The sequence below is a fragment of the Opisthocomus hoazin genome, chromosome W (assembly GCF_030867145.1).
Source record: "Opisthocomus hoazin isolate bOpiHoa1 chromosome W, bOpiHoa1.hap1, whole genome shotgun sequence".
In the NCBI taxonomy this organism is placed as follows: Eukaryota; Metazoa; Chordata; class Aves; order Opisthocomiformes; family Opisthocomidae; genus Opisthocomus; species Opisthocomus hoazin.
In genome coordinates, this window is record NC_134453.1 from 30,683,320 (window position 1) to 30,704,468 (window position 21,149).

The 21,149-nt window shown below is 45.8% G+C and overlaps 1 protein-coding gene across 1 annotated transcript in view; it reads left to right on the forward strand.

Annotated features, from left to right (window-relative positions):
• The first annotated feature begins 303 nt into the window (after nucleotides 1-303).
• The window catches only part of LOC142365548 (E3 ubiquitin-protein ligase RNF38-like), a 255,509-nt gene continuing 234,663 nt past the window's right edge, over nucleotides 304-21,149 (forward strand). Inside the window, exon 1 of the mRNA XM_075446404.1 lies at nucleotides 304-793. Coding sequence (XP_075302519.1) covers nucleotides 304-793 — 490 coding nt within the window. The remainder of the gene's footprint in view (nucleotides 794-21,149) is intronic.

Below are 21,149 nucleotides of genomic sequence, written 5' to 3' on the forward strand. Positions count from 1 at the left end.
GGTATAATAGCCTTCTATGCTGCCTTTGTTTTCCCTCTTGCACTGAGCCCTAGTCCTCTGAGTCGTTAGGCACAGCTAATCGCCTTCCCTGCCGAACTAGCAGGCTCAGCTCCCGCCCAGTGCCCCTGAGCCCGTACCGGGGGACAACGAGCGGTGGCAGCCCCCTTGTCCCATCGCTGCTACTTCGCAGGGGAGAGGAGACCGAAAGGAACTTTATTGCCGTGCCCACCACTCCTCGTGTACTGTCTGGACAGTTGGGACCCCGTCTGCTGCCAACTGCTTAGGGGCGGGTGAGGGGAAGTGATGCCGATCGCCGCCAACTCGCAACCTTGTGCTGTGCAGCCCGACTCCCGCCTCTTTCCTTCCGTCTGCCTGCGGAACCACGACCGGGAATCCGCAAAGTCCGGGGAGGACGACGTTGAAGATCGATCAGATCCCCTTCGCCCGGGGGGAGAAGCGGGTAGGGTCGTTGGGCTCACCAGCAGATTGGCAGCTCCTTCCGCTGTCTCCCTCCCCCATCCTCCTGCTCTGTCGCCCCCCGCCTTCTTCTCCTCCTCCCCCTCCCCCTCTCCCATCGCTGCCGCAGCCGTCACCTCCCCCCCAGCTCCCTTCCTCCTGGAACCCCCCCTCCGAATCCACTCCAGCTTCCTCAGCTTCGCCATGAACGGGGGCGCCGCTCATTTCCAGCAGCCGCCGCCAACCCTACACAGGCCGAGCCTCCCGGAGCAAGGAACTCAAAGCCAGGGCAGAGGCAGACATATCGCCGCCCCGGGCACCAGAGCCCCTGTGTCAGGTAAGCGGTGTGTGTGAGGCGAGGAAGTATTTTGGGGCGGGGAAGTCTATTCTTCACACCCCACACCCCCCCCCCCGGACTACCCCTTTGTTCATCTTCTCCCCCAAAGGTCCCAGAAGTTGACACTTCAGTGGAGTTATGCTCGCCCCGCCGGGTATGTGTCCCCACGGGAGACACGACGGGTGTTTGGACGCCAGGCGGTAAAACACGCGAGGATGGGGGAGAGACCAGAATCGTGGTATCGCGCTCCATGTCCTTTGGGGTGTCTCTGCCCTCAGAGCTTGTGACCTTCTTGAGTCACACCCCTCGCTGCCCGGAGGGTGCTGAGTCCCGGGGGTGACATGAGAGCAGCAGCACACACAGGGGAGACGTCGGGGCTCCCGGAAAAGGGATTGAGCAAAACCTCTGCTAGGATTGTACCAAAACAAACTTGTTTGGGCTCTTGTTCAAGTTTTGTACCTCCTGGCGAACAGCTGAAATTTTGGTGTGTATTGGGGGTAAACAGACTCACCAAGACCGGGGGTTTGTGCAGTCTTCAGGACTGTGCTAAGAAGCCATTTCCTTCTCTGCTTATTTTCTCCTTGTGTTTCTGGTGTTGGAATCGTTGGGTGGACTGAACTGCTGGAGAAAGTTTCTGAACTCTTGCTCCGTGTGGCTCAAAGGGGTCTTGCCACAGAGTCAGAGTTGGGTGTTAGGATAAAAGCATTTAAAGTTATTCCATCCTTTGAGACCTTTCATATATATATATATTTTTTTTTCTTAGCATCAGATGTGGCATTATAAATTATGCTGTTGGAGAAGAAATGCTGTAATCAAATTTGAGAGGGCACATTCATTCTTAGTATAATCATTGTTAATATCGTATCTGTGCTGTCTTCGTATTTTCTAGCCTGTTGGTATAATGTGGTTTTTTTTTTTTAGTTTGAGATTACTATTCTTTTACTGTGCCTTTAAATACGTCAGTACTATCATATAAACTTTTGTTGTATTCTGAATAATACCAGGGCTGTGTAACTTTGATTGTAGTTATTCTGTTTAGCTGATCCTTCAAAATATTATGTGAGATTCAGTGATTGTCTATGGTTAGCTCTGATCTCTTTGGTGAAGAAACAGCCCCCTAATACAGCTAATCTGTTGATAAATGTAGTAGATAGCATAAGTGTATGGGTGATGTACTCTTACTTAATTTCCTTAGTGAGTAGCTGACTGCTTGCCCTCTTACTGTCCTTTGGCTTTATTGCTGTTGGAAAGTGAACTGATACACTTTTCTAAGCATCAAGTGTTTGATTTTTAGAATATTTATTTTGTGGGGAAACTTGCAGTCCTTCAAGGAGTGGCATTCAGTTCCAAAATTACACGTGTATATAAATCCAAAGCAGCCCCTAGCTGGTTGACTACTTTTTTCCTTTACTGTCAGCGTCCTTTGAAACTATTATTAAGACTGATATGGCTTCTTAAATTCTTGTATATGTTGGTAACTCCAAAATGCTGGGAAAACATCATCTTATGGAAACCCTATCTTTCTTCCTAATAGTCTCTGTATATTGACTATTTGACACCTGACTTTTTAAGTGTCAGGTCCAACCAAATGATTACTTGATGATATCCCTCTGAGGAACAATTTTGACCACTCAGTTCACTTTTATTTTGGAGCTATGATGTTTTCAAGACTGAGGCCCTAATACTTAAGTTTATGTGTTTATTGTTAAACGTGGGAGTTCTCTTCTAGACTGCATTGGGATTTCCCATGTGATTAAATTTTAAACCCAACTGTGCTTTCAGGATTGGAGTCTTAGATGTTTTTTCACCATTGTTTGCATATGGCAATATGAACTATTATATATATAATATATTAAAACCCTATATCTATAACTATATAACTACATATAATAATGATATCTATAACATAGGTTTTATATATATGAAGTCAGTAATTATGCATTGGTGCAGGGATCACAGCAGACAATGAGAGATCATTCTTTGGGATTGGAACATGGAGAAGTACACTAATTAGTCCTTTCCTAGAGTATATTTGTAACTGTGCTTATGTCTTGGGGAGTTACTTAAATGACTTATGGAAGTCTGTAGTATGGATGTTTACACCATTAGAAATCTTACTCTAAAATTAGATATATTTTGTACACAACAGGGTTCACCACTTTTCCTTGGAATCTGTGGTTGGAAATGTTTTAAAGGAATACCATGTTAAAAAATTTAGAAAGAATTTAAATTTTTACTTTTGAATTGGTTTATGTATTGCAGAAATATCTGTGTATGTGTATTGGAGATCACTTGTATAGCTGTCTCTCCTCCCCAGTTATATGGGCCTTTCACAAAAGATGATATTTAACAGAAAAAAAATCTTCTCCAGATATAAGTGATCTCAGGAAGGGAAGTTTTACTTGACAAAAGTTCATTTCAGTTCTGCTGTTTAGACATTGTACATTCTTGGTGGAGTTGAACAGCTCAGGTTGAATTCTGATCACAAATCCTCTCCTAGCTCTCCCACACTTCTGATAATCTCATAATAAAATTGACAGTGTATTACTGTGAAAGAAAAGGTTTTACATTGCCTGTGACTTGGAAACTCTTAGATACAGTAAAGAAATAGAACCTTTATCGTTTGTTCAGTTAATCACAGACCGGGTAACTATGTATCAAGATCTTGCCATTTGATTAGGGGGAGTTCACTATCTTTCTTGTCTTTTGTCTGAAAAGGGATGGAGCTTTGGGGGGTTGTTCAAAAGTTTTGGTCTTTATTAACGCAGATCCCGTGCTAAACATTCAGTTTTTTGAACAATCTCTGTTAGAGATGATGTTGCAGTCAGAAAAGCTTGTTTGCAACTATGGCACTTGGAACAGTTAGGACCATTTTGTTCAAAGAGTTTAGCTCCTTTGGGTACCAAAATTAAATAGTTAGGTTTTACAATGTGTTCAGATCCTCATAGTAGATGAACATTCATTTTTAGTTATAATTTCAAATTTATATAAAGTGTATGTGTATTATGATCTGCAATTAATCTTCTAGTGTTAAGAAAATATAGATATTTTATACACCAGATCAGGTGGTGTATAGATGGGGGAGAATAAATGATTCCTATCCCACCCCCTACACCAGGAAAAGACCATTTTAGATCTGTGAAAATCTATTTAGTACATTTAAATATTTGCTGCTAGAGAATGAGTTGTGCACCTATTTGTGGAATCAGGAAGTTGATTTTTTTTTTTTGATGTTGCTGAAAATCCTGTTAGTCATATTACTGAAAATAAGTTTTCCATTTTTTCCAAATGGTAAAATATCAAGATCAAGACTATATTATTAAACCCTCTTCAAATTTTGGGAGTAACTAAACAGTAACAGCTAAACATATTTTACAAGCAGTGTCCACAGAGACAGACACAGAGATACACTTATATGCACAGACACATGCACACTCACAGAATCATAGAATAACATTAGGTTGAAAGGGACCTCCGGAGGTCATCTAGTCCAGTCTCCTGCTCAGAACAGGTCTAATTAGATCAGGTTGCTCAGGGCCTTGAATACCTCCAAGGATGGAGACACTCCAACCTCTTTGGACAACCTGTTCCAGTATTTGACCACCTTCATGGTAAAATTTTTTTTCCTAATTGGAACTTCCTATGTTCCAACTTGTGTCCATTGCCTGTCTTCCTATTGCTGCACACCTCCAAGAAGAGACCGATTCCATCTTCTCTGTATCCTTCAATCAGGTAGTTGTGGACACACACAGACACTCATGTACACACACATGGAGGAGGACACTTGTGCACACCAACACACAGAGGGAGATGTATACAGACACAGATAGATGGAGATGCACACACACAGAGAAGGACACTCATGCACATGTACACACAGAAGGAAATGTTCATGTGCTATCACAGGGAGACACGTGCACACAAACATAAGGAGAGTTGTACATGCACACAGGAGACTTATGTGCATACATGGAGATACATGTAAACAGAATCACAACTTCAGGCAACTTAAAGAAGCCTCAGGTCTGCAGGCCCTGGTTTTTATGGGGGACTTCAACTACCCTGATATTTGTTGGGAAAGCAACACAGTGGTGAACAAGCATTCTAAGAGATTTCTTGAATACATTGAGGACAACTTCCTAATGCAATTGCTGGATGTGCCAACTAGGAGTGGTGCTCTTCTGGACCTACTGCTTACAAATAAGGAAGATTTGTTTGGAGATGTGACTGTCAATGGCAGCCTTGGCTGCAGTGACCATAAGATCACAGAGTTTGAGATCGTAAGGGGCATGAGGAAGGCAAGTAGCAGAATAAAGACCTTGGACTTCAGAAGAGCTGATTTCAACTTATTTAGGGAACTGTTGTGAGGGATCCCATGGAAGTCTGCTTTGGAGGGCTAAGGAGCTCAGGAATCCTGGGAGATTTTCGGAGACAGCCTCCTCAAAGCACAAGAGCAGTCCATCCTCCTAAGCAGGAAAAGGAGCAGACATAACAAAAAACCAGCCTTGTTAAACAGTGAGCTACTGAGAGGGCTCAAGTAGAAAAAAAGAAGCATATGAGAGATGGAAAAGGGGACAAACTTCCAAAGAATATGGTTATATTTCTTGGGCATGCAGAGATGCAGTTAGGAAGACAAAAGCTCAGCTGGAGCTCAAACTGGTAAGAGATGTTAAGAATAACAAGAAAGGCTTCTATAGGTATGTCTGTAGCAAGTGAGCATGTATGCATGAATGTTCCTCTCTGCACACATATGTGCATATGTGTCTCCCTCTCATAAAAAAGTCTAGGTTGGAAGGGACCTCTGGAGATCATCTGGTCTAACCTTCTTTTAAAAGCAGGGTCTTAGGTTATCCAGGACCCCGTCAAGCTGTCTTGACTATTTTCAGCTCAGCAGTTTAGCTAGTTTTCTACCCATCTTGTGGTCCATCTATCCAGTCCATATCTTCCCAACTTGCCAGTAAGGATGGAGTGGGACACCATGTCAAACACCTTGCTAAATTCAAGGTAGATGATATCCACTGCTCTCCCCATATCCACTGAGCAAATGCACGTGCAATAGAAGAGGAGGACGCTCATGCACATACAAAGGGAGAAACATGCCCTCACACATGCAGACAGAGGCACTTGTGCATGCATACTCACAGAGGCTGACACAGGAAGACACCTGTATACAGAGACACTCAAAGGGAGACACATGCAGCAGAGAGGGAGAAACTAGCATGCACCCACACAGAGGGAGACACATGGACACATGCACAGACACAGATGGAGATGCTCACACACACAGAGGGGCAGATGTGTGCACACACACAGAGACACTTAGATTCATACAGACATAGAGGGAGATGCCCTCCCCCCCATGCACACACAGAGGACACTGATGTACATGGACCTAGAGGGAGATGCACACACTCAGAGGGGGAGATGTGTACACACAGAGCATGCACACAGAGTGAGACATGGATGCACACATACACAGGGAGATGCACATGCTGAAGGAGATACATACAGATGCAGGGAGACACAGACAGAAAGACAGGGAGATGTGTGCACACAGAGGGAGGCACGCATGTAAACATACAGGGAGACAGTCATGAGTGTATGCATGTGGACACAGAGGGAGATACTTGTGTGTGTGCACACATGCATATTGGTAGATACTAATGCGTGCTCACACACAGGGAGACATGCATGCGCATACCCCCACAGAAGGAGGCACTCAGGTGTATACATATACACATACACAGATGCACAGAGGAAGACACGCATGTGCACACACACAACTGGAGATGCACACTCATATACCATCGTCTTCCCCTGTCCTGATTTTTCTGTTGGTATCAGTGTACAAACACTACTGAAAATACCCTGAATTTGCCTGTATGCAGCTGAAAGGCAATTCAGGCCTAACATCTTGTAGTATTTACGGTGAGGATATGTCTGGTAATCCTGTCTCAGTTAAAATGACTGATAACAGACATGATAATGATAACTTGGTGTACAGTACAGCCTCAATTCGGTGAAATGCAATGACATGCAGCAAAATGTAGCTGTCCTGTGTCTAAAAGCAACAATGCAAACATATTTAACTGAGTGACTTGAATTCAATATTAAAAACTCTTCAGTTGCTCTTTGTAGTTGAACAGATAGTTATAGTTTTTTAGCTCAGTCCATGTCCTAACACTTCCCTTCTGTGTCTGCATTATTTTTCCGTATTGGAAATGATGCTACAACACATATGTTTTCATCATAGACACTCAAAAATGTGATGTTTGTGCTGTGGGCTATTTAATTCCAGGGTAAAATTACTTAAAACATATTGCCTCCTTTTCTTGTATTCTTCCTGCTTTATATGGGGGTTGTGCTTTGGGACAGCTGGGGAGACCGAAATTTTATGTCAGAAGTTTTATTTATATGGTGTTAAAAAGAATGATTTCTTTGTCACTGAAAGGAGGGAATAATGCTTTATCAGGGTACTAATAAGCGTAACTGTGAACATACAAACCCTTGGAAAATCTGAGCTAGTTTTTTAAAATAAAAGCTTTTGCTCTTCTTTTCATGCTGCTTATAACCCCTTTTCTTCACCCTCAGTGTTACCTTTGCAAAATGAAACCTGCATGCACACATAATCTTTTTAACCTATGTTGTCTGAGAAAAAGGTTTTAAATCTTTTTTTTTTACTCAAGATTCTTGCACTTGAAAACCACTCATCGTGTCTTCTTATATGGTATCTGCTTCATATCAGAAGTTCAGATAGAATGATGTCAGCTAAACATAGAGCTGAAAACCTGAATGAGATGCAAGATGTAGGGGGGGAGCCACGGATCCTGCCCTATCCCTCAGCAAGGTGGTCATCTGGCAGTAGTTACTGGCAGCAACTGTCCCAAACAACATGCTGGTCAGAAGCCTGACTGGGGGAGGATTAGGAATGTTTTCAGTGTGACTCTAAGGAGATGATTTGGAATGTCTTACTTGAAAGGGAGGAGAGAAGAATGATGCTGCAAAACCATGGAGGGATGCTCTGACTACACTCCCTCCTCTTCAAACAAGAATGCAAAATGTCAGGGAGTGTCTTAAAAATTTTGTAGTGAACATGAATTTTCATGTGAACATGCCGATGTCGAGGTGCTACTTTCCTCCTGCTTTTGTTTATCTGTTGCTTTTTTCTTTAGATGGCTTTTGGTTGAACTCTCTTATTTTTTTTCTACAGTAGTGGGTTTTTGTTTTTTTTTCTCTGTGCATGTGTGTAAAATGCAGTAAATATCTATTTGGTTCTTAGAGCTACCTGGCTGTGGAAAACATTTTCTCACTGTTGAGGGGAAAATTATTGGCTGCTCTTGTGCTGTGGCAATCTAAGATACAGCTTTCTTTTAGAAGTTACTTTACTTGATAAGTAACGTAAGAAGGAAGAATGAGTACTTTGTTCTATTTGGGGAAAAAAGCAGGAAGTGGTTTTGAAATTTGGTATTTTAAGAGTGATTTTGAGTATGTATAGTGTTCTTATTTTCTCATCTTCTCAAATGCATGCACATGCCCCAAATGTTCATTCTTAAAACACTGTCTTCCCCAGACCTTTCTCAGTTGAAGGGATCGATTTCATACCTGTTATCACCTAGGTTGCTGTTCCCAGAATCACTGACATCTTATTTAGGTTGAGCCTCTGCCTCTCAGCTTTCATTCAAGCCCTTGCTAATCATGGTTTGTGTGAAAAGGGAACCTTTGTCATCAGTTTATAGGTGATAAAGCATTTCAAGACATTTCAATAATTTCTCTTGTAATGGCTAATGTTCTGCATCCACATAGATAACCTGTGTTCATTGCAGTGTTGTCCAGCACCTGGTACAGTTTTGTTGGAAATCTTTCCTCTGTACATAGAGATGATATGATTTGGCTTTCATAGTTTGGAATGTTTTCTTAACAATCAGCCTTCAGTAAAGCACTGCAATATTTCAGACTTCAAAAATGAGCCAGTCCATCACTATGAATTTGTCTGGCCTTCTGGACTGTTGTCTTGACGTGCGGAAAACAGACTCCACAATCTGTAAGATTGTAAAGTAGGTATGTTTATTCGTCACTGGGCGGCACGGGGGGTAGCCCCACCAAAGTCGTGCGCGCCGGACAGTAACTTGCCTCTTCAATTTATACAGTCAAGTATTACATATTCATCAGATTTCCCAATCTGTCTATACTTATGCATGACCCAACCGTGCTTGCACGGTGCCTCCTGGTGGTGGTTGTCGGGGGTCCCAAGATGAAGGCTCATCCTCTTCATCACAGTGTTCGCTGATTAACCTTTGTTTCTGCGCAAACTCAGTTCTCTTCTGGCTCCCATCCAAAGTGCAAGGACAGTCTTAGCTGGTTCTAGGCTACTCCCCAGCCCCTATCAGGAACTACCCCCTTTGTAAGGAAATGCAAGACTCTCTGCCTCAGTTAATTTACACAATAGATAAGCACTATCAGTTCTCTGCACAGCACCTATCAGGCAGTGCTGTTTCTACTAAATTCCTTAAATATTAGGCAAGGCTGCTTCTACTAAAATCCCTTTAACCCCTTCCTTCAGTTCCCCCTTTTCTAAAAGGTTAGTAAATTCTTTTACTACTGTTAATTCTATTACAGTACTTTGTTATTTAACATCTTCTCAAAATACTTATCGGACTCCAGCTTTCGTCGTAATTGTTTCCTTTTCCATTCACTATACGAATCTTCCGTACTCTTGCAACACCAAAGGCTACACCTAATCAAAATACACAAAATAATGCTTACTATGATGATCAAAACTATTGTAACAAATAATTGCTTCAGCCATCCTAGGTTAGGTAACCAAGAAGTGAGTTTTTCCTATATTTCCGGGAAACCCCAGGATGTGTCGTCTTGGGCAACTTGATGTAACACCTTGGTCTTTTCCCACATTTTATTCAAATCTGTTTCTGTTGTACAGGTCCATCTAGGCCCCTCCCTCGGGTCCCAACCACACGTTTCCTGATTTTGTTTCCACTAAATAAGAAGTCATGATCTCATCCCCAATTTGTATGGATATCCCCTTCTGTATTCCATAGGGTCGTCCATACAGGATCTCAAAAGGGCTCAGTCCCTCTCTTGCCTTAATTTCACAATTTGTTGCTTGATTAAGTGGTTCATTTTCTCCACTTGGTCGCTTGACTGAGGGCGGTATGGGGTGTGGAGCTGCCAATCTATACCCAGGTGACGGCTGATTTGTTGTACTATTTTTGAAACAAAATGTGGTCCCCTGTCAGAGGACATAGTTGCTGGAACCCCAAAGTGTGGTATTATCTCTTGTGTTAATACTTTCGTCACCTCTCGAGCTTTAGCTGTCCTGGTTGGGAATGCTTCCGGCCAACCTGAAAAGGTATCGGTTAATACCAATAGATATCGGTACCCCCCTTTTCTTGGGAGTTCCGTGAAATCAATCTGCCATTGCTGCCCAGGCGCATTATCTTTTCCAATCTGACCCATTTCTGGTTTAGGGTTATTTTTCGGATTAGTCTGGAGGCAAAGATCGCACTGCTGAGTCACCTGTCTCACTGTGGTATATAGATTTCTGGCTACAATCTCTCTAATTAAGTGTTTGTACAGAGCCTCTGTCCCCCAATGCCTTTTCCTTTATTCTCCCCTTACCAGATGCCATATCAGACAGGAGGGAATGATTAGTTTTCCCTGTGGGGTTTGAGCCCACCCCTCTTCATTATATGACCCTTCTAGATCTGTGATAAGTTTCTGATCTTCCTTAGTATATTCTGACTTACCTTCTAGGGAGATTCGTCCGTCAGGGATTAAAGCCCCTTCAGTTTTTACCTCTGTTTTGGCCACCTGTTTTGCCTCTCTGTCCGCCAGCTCGTTTCCTTTTTCCAATTCTGAGCTCCCTTTCTGGTGCGTCTTAATATGCATGATTGCCACTTCCTCGGGGAGTTGAACTGCCTCCAGTAGTTTCAAAATTTCTTCTGCATGTTTGATGTTTTTCCCTTGAGAGTTCAGTAGTCCTCTTTCCTTCCAGATTGCTCCATGCGCATGCACAACTCTGAAGGCATACTTTGAGTCTGTGTATATAAAGCAATTATCTCTGCCTTTTGCGCAGAGGTGTTTATGGGCAAAGGTCTTGACTCTATGATTTCTTGACTGGTGGTAATAGCGTACCCCGCGTGTCTCTTACCACTCAGGACATAGCTGCTTCCATCTGTAAACCAGTTTTCTCCGTTGTCCATAGGGCTGTCTCTTAGATCCGGGCGACTCGCGTAGGTTGCTTCAATGGTCTCCAAGCAGTCATGATGCACCGGTTCTCCTGTGTTTCCACTGAGAAAGGAAGCTGGGTTGACAATGTTAGTAACTATAATCTCTACATCATCCTGTTCTACCAGTATGGCCTGATATCTCAGGAATCTTTGTGGAGAAAGCCAGTGTCCTCCTTTTGCCTCCAATACTGCGGACACCGTGTGGGACACCAAGACAGTCATTTTCTGGCCCAAGGTAAATTTTTGGGCTTCCTGTATATTTAATATTACAGCTGCAACCGCTCGCAGGCATCCAGGCCAACCCTTCGCAGTTGCATCCAGTTGTTTGGAGAAATAGGCAACTGCTCATCGATATGGACCCAGATCTTGTGCTAGTATCCCCAGAGCAATCCCCTGCTTTTCGTGAGAGAAAAGGAAAAACGGCTTATTCACATCTGGGAGCCTTAAGGCAGGGGCCGACATCAGAGCCTTTTTCAGTAGTTCAAAGGCTTGCATGGTCTCCTTGTTCCATTTAAGGTGACTTTGTCCAGTAGCTGTTAGTTCATATAGTGGTTTAACGAGTAGTCCATAATTATAAATCCACAACCGGCACCACCCGGTCATTCCCAAGAAAGTCCATAACTTTTTCACTGTCTGAGGTCTCGGAGTTTGGCATATTGCCTCTTTACGGGCCTGTCCTAAAGTTCTTTGTCCAGCATTAATCTCATAGCCCAAGTAAATCACCTCGTGCTGCATTATCTGGGCCTTCTTCTTAGATACCCGGTACCCTTGGAGCCCCAAGAAATTTAGTAGACTCACCGTCCAAGTGATACAACCATCTTCTGTTTTGATGGCAATCAGGATGTCATCCACATACTGTAGTAATTTCCCTTCTTCAGATGGGATTTCCCAGGATTCCAAGTCTTTTGCGAGTTGATTGCCGAAGATGGTAGGGCTGTTCTTAAATCCTTGTGGCAGCACCGTCCAAGTGAGCTGAGTCTTTCCGCCACTTTTGGGGTTCTCCCATTCAAATGCGACTAATTTCTGACTGGCTTCATGGAGAGGGAGGCAAAACAAGGCATCTTTCAAATCTAAAACAGTAAATCAGGTTAATTCGGGAGCCAATATGGTCAACAAAGTATATGGGTTTGCTGCTACTGGGTAGAGGTCCTCTGTTATTTTGTTTACAGCTCACAAGTCCTGGACCACCCGATACGACCCGTCAGGTTTACGGACAGGTAGTATAGGGGTGTTAAAATCCGACTTGCACTCTTTCAATAATCCTAATTGTAAAAATCTTATTATCACTGGCCGGATTCCTTCCTTATCTTCCCGTTTTAGGGGATATTGCTTAACTCTTACTGATTACCGGCCTTCTTTGAGTCTAACTTCAACGGGTGGAGCATTCTTCACTCGTCCAGGCACATCAGTGGCCCATACCCCAGGGTATGCCCGGTTTAGGACCTCCTCGGGAATTTTTCCTTCTGTGGGAGGACTGGTTAGAAATAGACTCAGTACCTGGATATATTGTCGATCCTTCACCTCCAGAGTAATTTCTCCTTTTTCAAATGTAATTTTTGCACCCAATTGTTCCAACAAATCCCTTCCCAGAAGTGCCTTTGGGGAGTTGGGCATATACAAGAATTTGTGGATGCCCCATTGTTTTCCTAATTTGTACTTCAAAGGTTTACAAAAGTATGCCTTTTCACTTTGGCCAGTTGCCCCTTTTACCATGATATAATCACTCCCCAGGGGCATCAAGGCTTGATTCAAAACCGAGTATGTTGCCCCCGTGTCAACCAAAAATTCTACCTCTCATTGTTCCTTCCCTAGCTTCATTATAACCAGTGGATCCGCTAGGGTGGATTCCCCAGGTCCCCGTCAATCTTCCTTCACATGAGCTACCATTCTTCTTGTCCGATGATTTTGTTCGTTTCCCTTGTTTTTTGGACATTCCCTTTTCCAATGACCAAACCTCTTACACAACGCACATTGGTCTCTGCCTAACCGGGACGATTCTCGTCTTGGTTTTCTCTCTCCCTCTTCTCTGACAACTGCTACCATTCTCCTCTGTCCTTGTTTGTACCCTTCCTCTCTATTGTTAAACACTCTCCATGCTTCATCCAGTAAGACTTTCAAATTTCTCCCTTCTGTGGGGTGCAACTTCTGGAGTTTGTGCCTAATGTCTCCCGTAGACTGACCCAAAAATAGGGAGACTAGTTGTTGTATTCCTACCTCTGACCCAGGGTCCAGCGGTGTGTTGCAGCGCATTACATCCCTCAATCGATCCAGGAATTCGGATGGAGACTCGGAGGGACCCTGTTTAACTGCATATAAAGCTGACCAATTTATAGTTTTGGGAATGGCCCTTTCCATTCCTTTAGAAATCCATTCTTGGTATGCCTGCAACCTTTCCCTGTGAGCAGACCTGTTACCATACCACTTCGGGTCTTGGAGGGGGAAATAATCCTTAACCTCACTTCCCACAGTTTTATAGTGGTCCTCAGCCAAATCACCTGCAGTTTTCAAAATTAGCCATTTTTCTGTTTCAGTCACATGCTGTAATAGTAGTTGTATATCATTCCAATCTGGATTATGTTGTATTTTGATTAGCATAGTTCCACCATCAGGTCCTACCGTCTCTCAGAGAGGTACTTGTAAGGCCATTGTAGTGGATTTCTTCCCAGTCCGGGAAGATACAGGGCTGTCCGGAGGAGTGGGGATTTCATCTGAGTTCGCATCCTGTTCCCGTGGTCGAGGGGGAGGCTTAAACAAATCAGTTAGATCTTATTTTGACACCTGATGGATTTTATTGGGTTTAGTACATCTTTTCCCAATACTACATGCCGAACAACACCACCTCAGTTTACCTCTGAGTTCTTTATTATTTTCTCGCTCAAGTGCGAGTACCATGGGGTCCTGTGGTGGTATCATTCCACAGTCCCTTTGCCACTCCGGATGGTTCCGGAGGGTGAAAAACATATCTGCATATGAGACCTCATCCCATTTTCCTTCTCTCCTCAAAAACAGCATTAGTTGTAAGAGAGTATTATAGTCTATTGACCTGTTTAATGGCCACTTGACCCCATATTCCAATTTATATAGAAGCCACCATTGATTGCAATATTTGATAAGGGTCCTTTTACTTTCTATGCCTCCGGTCCCATCAATGTCTTTCCAGTGAGCAAGTACACAGCCTAAAGGACTCTTTCTCAAAATTCCTCCCTGATTGTTACCCATTTCGCGTCTTATTGCCCCTTTAATTTGTCTTTTGCTATTCTTTTAATAAGTTTCCACATGAATCGGTTTTTTACAGCTCATTATAGTTTCTTCCCAATCTTTCTCCCACACGTCCCAAATTTCCAGAATCAAATTTTCCCTTCTGCACACCAGCTTCACTACCTCAATTTCTTGGTGAGTTCTTTCCCAACTATAAAACTGTGGGGTCCGGGGAAAGCCCCTAGGACAATGCGCTCCTCGCCTACTAGATACACAGTACCACTTTTTATCACAAGATTTACACTTCAACAGAACCCAAGCTTGGTGCCAATTCTTATATAATCTAGGAGCTAGCCCACATGCGAAGCAGGGAATTATTCCTACTTGCCCACTAACCCTAGGACTTATAAGGATTTCTGGAGGTTGTTTCCAATCTAAAGCTACCTTCCACCCTGCGGGAGTCACGTATGCCCCTTTCAAATAAAATCTTTCTTCTCCCCTTTGTATCCAATCCCCCCCCTCATTTAGCGACTCCCAAGGTTCGAGCCCAAACCACCTAAGGAGTGATTTCCTTTACCACTTTAATAATCAACCAGTTCCCGTTCCCTGTCACTTAGGAGAGTAGTTAGGCACTACGGCAGCCCAAGTTGCATGTTACAAGATTTACAAGCTTTATAATTATTCCAAGCGCTTTGTCCGTCTCTGGCCATTCTCCTTGCGGAGTTATGGAACTGCAGATCGGGACTCCCACTCATTTCACAGCAATGCTGTGTCTCAACCACATATACACAAGCACAAAGACAATACTTTTAACATAAAATCCCCAGATATTCAAATTATAACATTATCACTTGCAGCTAACATTCATACAAAACAACCCAAATGCGATTGCAGTTCACATTCTTACAGAAACAACCCGAACGCAACTGCAGCTAACGTTCATACAAAAACAACCTAAACATGATTGCAGTTAACATTCATACAGAAACAACCCGAACGCAATTGTGCGGAGGTCCGCTTACCCTTCTCCTGCTTCTTGTATACCAATCATTAGCAGGTCCGTCCTGGCTCCCGACACTGGGATGCAGTGGTAACCTCGGGTTTGCTCTATCTACCCTCAAGATCGCTAGCGGCTGCTCTATCGGTCAGCAAACCACCTCCTTACCAGGGTACCCTTTCCCATGGGGACTATGCTGCACGCCAGATGTCTCAGTGCGATTTACCAGCAGCCCCGGCCACACGTAAGACTTACAGGCCTTTCCCTACAGAACATACCATTTATATCCGTGGCTTCAGGAGGTTGTTGTCTGCTCTCCGGGTGAGCGGCCGGCAGCAGAAGCTCCTCTGAGGAAAGTGCCTGGGGCGCACCTAGGAGCGTCCGCTCCTCAGTCACTCCCACGGTCGAGTAGAGATCTCCTGCCTGGCTCGCCAAAACTGACGTGCGGAAAACAGACTCCACAATCTGTAAGACTGTAAAGTAGGTATGTTTATTCGTCACCGGGCGGCACGGGGGGTAGCCCCACCAAAGTCGTGCGCGCCGGACAGTAACTTGCCTCTTCAATTTATACAGTCAAGTATTACATATTCATCAGATTTCCCAATCTGTCTATACTTATGCATGACCCAACCGTGCTTGCACGGTGCCTCCTGGTGGTGGTTGTCGGGGGTCCCAAGATGAAGGCTCATCCTCTTCATCACAGTGTTCACTGATTAACCTTTGTTTCTGCGCAAACTCAGTTCTCTTCTGGCTCCCATCCAAAGTGCAAGGACAGTCTTAGCTGGTTCTAGGCTACTCCCCAGCCCCTATCAGGAACTACCCCCTTTGTAAGGAAATGCAAGACTCTCTGCCTCAGTTAATTTACACAATAGATAAGCACTATCAGTTCTCTGCACAGCACCTATCAGGCAGTGCTGCTTCTACTAAATTCCTTAACTATTAGGCAAGGCTGCTTCTACTAAAATCCCTTTAACCCCTTCCTTCAGTCTGACCCAGGTTACTGTCACCGGACCTGCTCTTCTGTCCTCATTGTTCTGGTTTGGCTGCGACCGGCAACAAAAGCACCATGCGGGTGCCCCTCCCCCCGCCGGGGTGCAGAGGAGAATGAAAAGAAACAGGCAGAAACTGGTGGGTCGGGATAAGGGCAGTTTAACAGAACAGCAAACAAAGGGAACAGGAACAACAACGATACAGATAAGGAGAAAACACAACACAAACCGCACAACCCAGAGAGCCGCCCTCCACAACGCCAGCGAACTTCCCAGCCGCGAGCGAGTTCCCGCCCCCCCAGCTCCCCCCCACCAGAACCCAGCATGATGGCACATGGTATGGAATACCCTGCTCTGTTTGGCCAGGTTGGGGTTGGGTCAGCCCGCCCAGCTGTGCCTCTTCCTGGATTCTGGTGAAAATTAACCCTGTCCTGGCCAAACCCAGGACATTATCCACCCCTTATTCCATACCATCTACATCATGCCCAGGTCCCCCATTGTCCAGCTGATCACCACCACTTCTCCTGTCTCCAGATATCATTCCCTTAGTCTATGGATCATCCCTCTAAAGTGTCCACCGAGTTCATTTAATCCTTGACTTCAGGCTCCATCTGTCGTAATGGTCTTCCATGGCAGGAGAGGTGATGTGTGGTGATGGGCGGTCACTTGCTGCATCCGGAGCTCACAGTCTGCAGGAGATGTTGATGAAGTTGTTGGGTGCCTGTTGTTGAAAACCAGGTCCAGTCCCATCATCGCTGTGCTCTGCTAGGTTTCATCAAAAAGTCCATACTTCTTTAATCTGGACGATTCTTACTATGATACTACTGGTATAACATAGAACAATTATAACAGTGACAACAGAGTGTGACAGGGTTATTTTAACAATTAACTTTATACAATTTATTTATGGACTCTTCTCGCCCAAAATCAAATCCCCATGAGGTACACATCGGACTTCCCCATCCTTCCGCATTACCCAACAGGTACACCCAGGTCCTTGAGCAAATGCAATCCTGCGGACGGGCTTGCCTTTGCCCGAGGCAGGACTAACCGAAACCATCTTCCCTAATATGTTCCGCATGTGCACTACGGGGACTTTATCCCCTTCTACGGGGCGCTGAGGTTTTGACTGGGCAGGACCAGCCCGGTTGGTGGATCCTCTGGTGTTAACCAACCAGGTGGCCTTTGCTAAATGAGTATCCCAGTTTTTGAAAGTCCCATTCCCTATTGCCCTCAAAGTGGTTTTTAGCAGCCCATTGTATCGTTCGATCTTTCCAGAGGCTGGTGCATGGTAGGGGATGTGATACACCCACTCGATACCGTGTTCTGTGGCCCAGGTGTCTATGAGGCTGTTGCGAAAGTGAGTCCCATTGTCCGACTCGATTCTTTTGGGAGTGCCATGTCGCCACAGGACTTGTTTTTCCAGGCCCAGGATGGTATTCCGGGCAGTGGCATGGGGCACAGGGTAGGTTTCCAGCCATCCGGTGGTGGCCTCCACCATTGTGAGCACATAGCGCTTGCCTTGGCGGGTTTGTGGCAGTGTGATGTAGTCAATCTGCCAAGCCTCCCCATATTTATATTTTAGCCATCGTCCTCCATACCACTGAGGATTTACCTGCTTGGCTTGCTTGATTGCAGCGCATGTTTCACATTCATGGATAACCTGTACGATGGTGTCCATGGTCAAGTCCACCCCTCGGTCACGAGCCCATCTGTATGTCGCGTCTCTTCCTTGGTGGCCCGAGGTGTCATGGGCCCACCGAGCTATGAATAGTTCACCCTTCTGTTGCCAGTCCAGATCCCCCTGAGCCACTTCAATCTTGGCAGCCTGATCCACCTGGTGGTTGTTTTGCTGTTCTTCAGTGGCCCGACTCCTAGGGACGTGGGCGTCCACGTGACGGACTTTTACAACCAGCTGCTCCAGACAGGCAGCAATATCTTGCCACAGTGGGGCAGCCCAGATGGGTTTGCCTCTGTGCTGCCAGTTGTTCTCCTTCCATTGCTGCAGCTACCCCCACAAGGCATAGGCCACCATCCAGGAGTTGGTGTAAAGATAGAGCACTGGCCACTTCTCTCGACTGGCAATGTCTAAAGCCAGCTGGATGGCTTTCACCTCTGCAAACTGGCTCGACTCACCTTCTCCCTCGGCAGTTTCCGCGACTTGTCGTGTAGGGCTCCATACAGCAGCCTTCCACCTCCGCTGCTTCCCCACAATGCGACAGGACCCATCCATGAACAGGGCATACTGTTTCTTATCTTCTGGCAGCTGGTTATACAGTGGGGCCTCTTCAGCACGTGTCACCTCCTCCTCTGGCGATGCTCCAAAATCTTTGCCTTCTGGCCAGTCCATGATTACCTCCAGAATTCCTGGGCACCTGGGGTTTCCCATTCGGGCGTGCTGGGTGATCAGCGCCACCCACTTACTCCACGTAGCATCGGTGGCATGATGCGTAGAGGGGACCCTCTCTTTGAACATCCAGCCCAGGACCGGCAATCGTGGTGTTAGGAGGAGCTGTGCTTCAGTGCCGACCACTTCTGAAGCAGCTCGAACGCCTTCATATGCTGCCAGAATGTCTTTTTCAGTGGGAGTATAGTGGGCGTTGGATCCTTTGTATCCCCGGCTCCAAAACCCCAGGGGTCGACCTCGAGTCTCCCCTGGTGCTTTCTGCCAGAGACTCCAGGTTGGGCCATTCTCCCCGGCTGCGGTGTAGAGCACATTTTTAACATCTTGCCGTGACCGGACTGGACCAAGGGCTACGGCATGAACTCTCTCCCTTTTAATTTGTTCAAATGCCTGTGATTGCTCAGGGCCCCATTCAAAGTCATTCTTCTTCCGGGTCATGTGGTACAGAGGACTCACAATCTGGCTGTAATTTGGGATGTGCATCCTCCAAAATCCCACAACACCCAGGAAGGCCTGTGCTTCCTTTTTGCTGGTTGGTGGAGACATAGCTGCTATTTTGTTGATGACATCCATTGGGATTTGACGGTGCCCATCCTGCCATTTTATCCCCAAAAACTGGATCTCTTGCGCAGGTCCTTTGACTTGACTTCGCTTAATGGCGAAACCGGCTTTCAGGAGGATCTGAACTATTTTCTCCCCTTTCTCAAAAACTTCCTCCGTTGTGTCACCCCATACAATGATGTCATCGATGTACTGCAGATGTTCTGGAGCTTCACCCTTTTCCAGTGCAGTCTGGATCAGCCCATGGCAAATGATGGGACTGTGTTTCCACCCCTGGGGCAGTCGATTCCAGGTGTACTGGATGCCCCTCCAGGTGAAAACAAACTGTGGCCTGCACTCTGCTGCCAAAGGGATGGAGAAGAATGCATTAGCGATGTCACTTGTAGCATACCACTTGGCTGCCTTTGACTCCAGCTGATATTGAAGTTCTAGCATGTCTGGCACGGCAGCACTCAGCGGTGGTGTGACTTCATTCAGGCCATGGTAGTCTGTTGTCAGTCTCCACTCTCCAGTAGATTTTCTCGCTGGCCATATGGGACTATTAAAGGGTGAGCGAGTTTTGCTGATCACTCCTTGACTCTCCAGCTGGCGGATCAGCTGATGAATGGGGATAAGGGAGTCTCGGTTGGTACAATATTGTGGCCGGTGCAACATTGTGGTTGCAATTGGCACCTGTTGTTCTTCAACCCTCATCATCCCCACAATGGAAGGATCCTCCGAGAGACCAAGCAAAATCGACAGCTGTTTAATTTCTTCCGTCTCCACAGCAGCTATGCCAAAAGTCCACTGATACCCCTTTGGGTCCTTGAAATACCCTCTCCTAAGACAGTCTATACCAAGGATGCACGGAGCCTCGGGGCCAGTTACAATGGGGTGCTTCTGCCACTCCTGCCCAGTGAGGCTCACTTCAGCCTCCAATACAGTCAGCTCTTGGGACTCCCCTGTCACTCCAGAAATGCAAATGGACTCTGACCCTTTGAAATCTGATGGCATTAAAGTACACTGTGCACCAGTGTCCACTAGATCTTTATACTCTTGTGGATCTGATGTGCCAGGCCACCGAACCCACACTGTTCAATAAACGCGGTTGTCCCTTTCCTCCACCTGGCTGGAGGCAGGGCCCCTCTAATCCTGGTCAGAGAATTTGCTGCTCCCCTGCTGTAAAAATGACTTGGAGGTCCCTTCGAGAGGATCGGAATCAAGATCAAACTGTCTATCTGGTCTGGAGAGCTGGCTGCTGGAAACTGGAGTGGCATTTTTCCTAACAGAATCCCCTTTGGTGATTGTTTTACCTCGCAACTCACGCACTCGTGCCTCTAGACTTGAGGTGGGTTTTCCATCCCACTTCCTCATGTCCTCTCCGTGGTCACACAGGTAGAACCACAGGGTGCCCCGTGGTGTGTAGCCTCTGTATTCCCTCTCCTGAGCAGAGGAACGCCTGCCCCTAATAGCTGAGATGCTGGCCTGTACAGGTGGGGTGTAGGACCTACTCTCTTTCATTTGCCGGACCTCCCGGGCCAGTTTCTCCACGGCTGAGAGAAGGGAGGAAGAGAGACTTTCCTCATATTGCTGGAGTCGGACAGCCACCTCATCCACTGTTGGTGCCTCCTTATCTTTCCAGTTTACAACTGCCAGTGAGTTGGCATATGAGGATGGTGCGCTCCGCACAAACTTCCTCCACATGTGTCGTGTGCACTGGACTTCATCTGGGTGTGTGGGTACCTGCTCATCGTCTGGTTCATAGTAAACCAGCTCCCGCACAGCTAATTCCCTCAAGTACTGAATACCCCTTTCCATATTGGTCTACTTACCAGGGTAGCATACAAAATCGTCACTGAAGGGGTACCTCTCCCTCATGCCTGAGAGAAGTCTCCTCCAGAGGCTGAGGACGTGTTCCTTTTTCCCAATGGCCTTGTCAATGCCCCCATCCCTGGCCAGGGATCCCAGCTGCTTGGTTTCC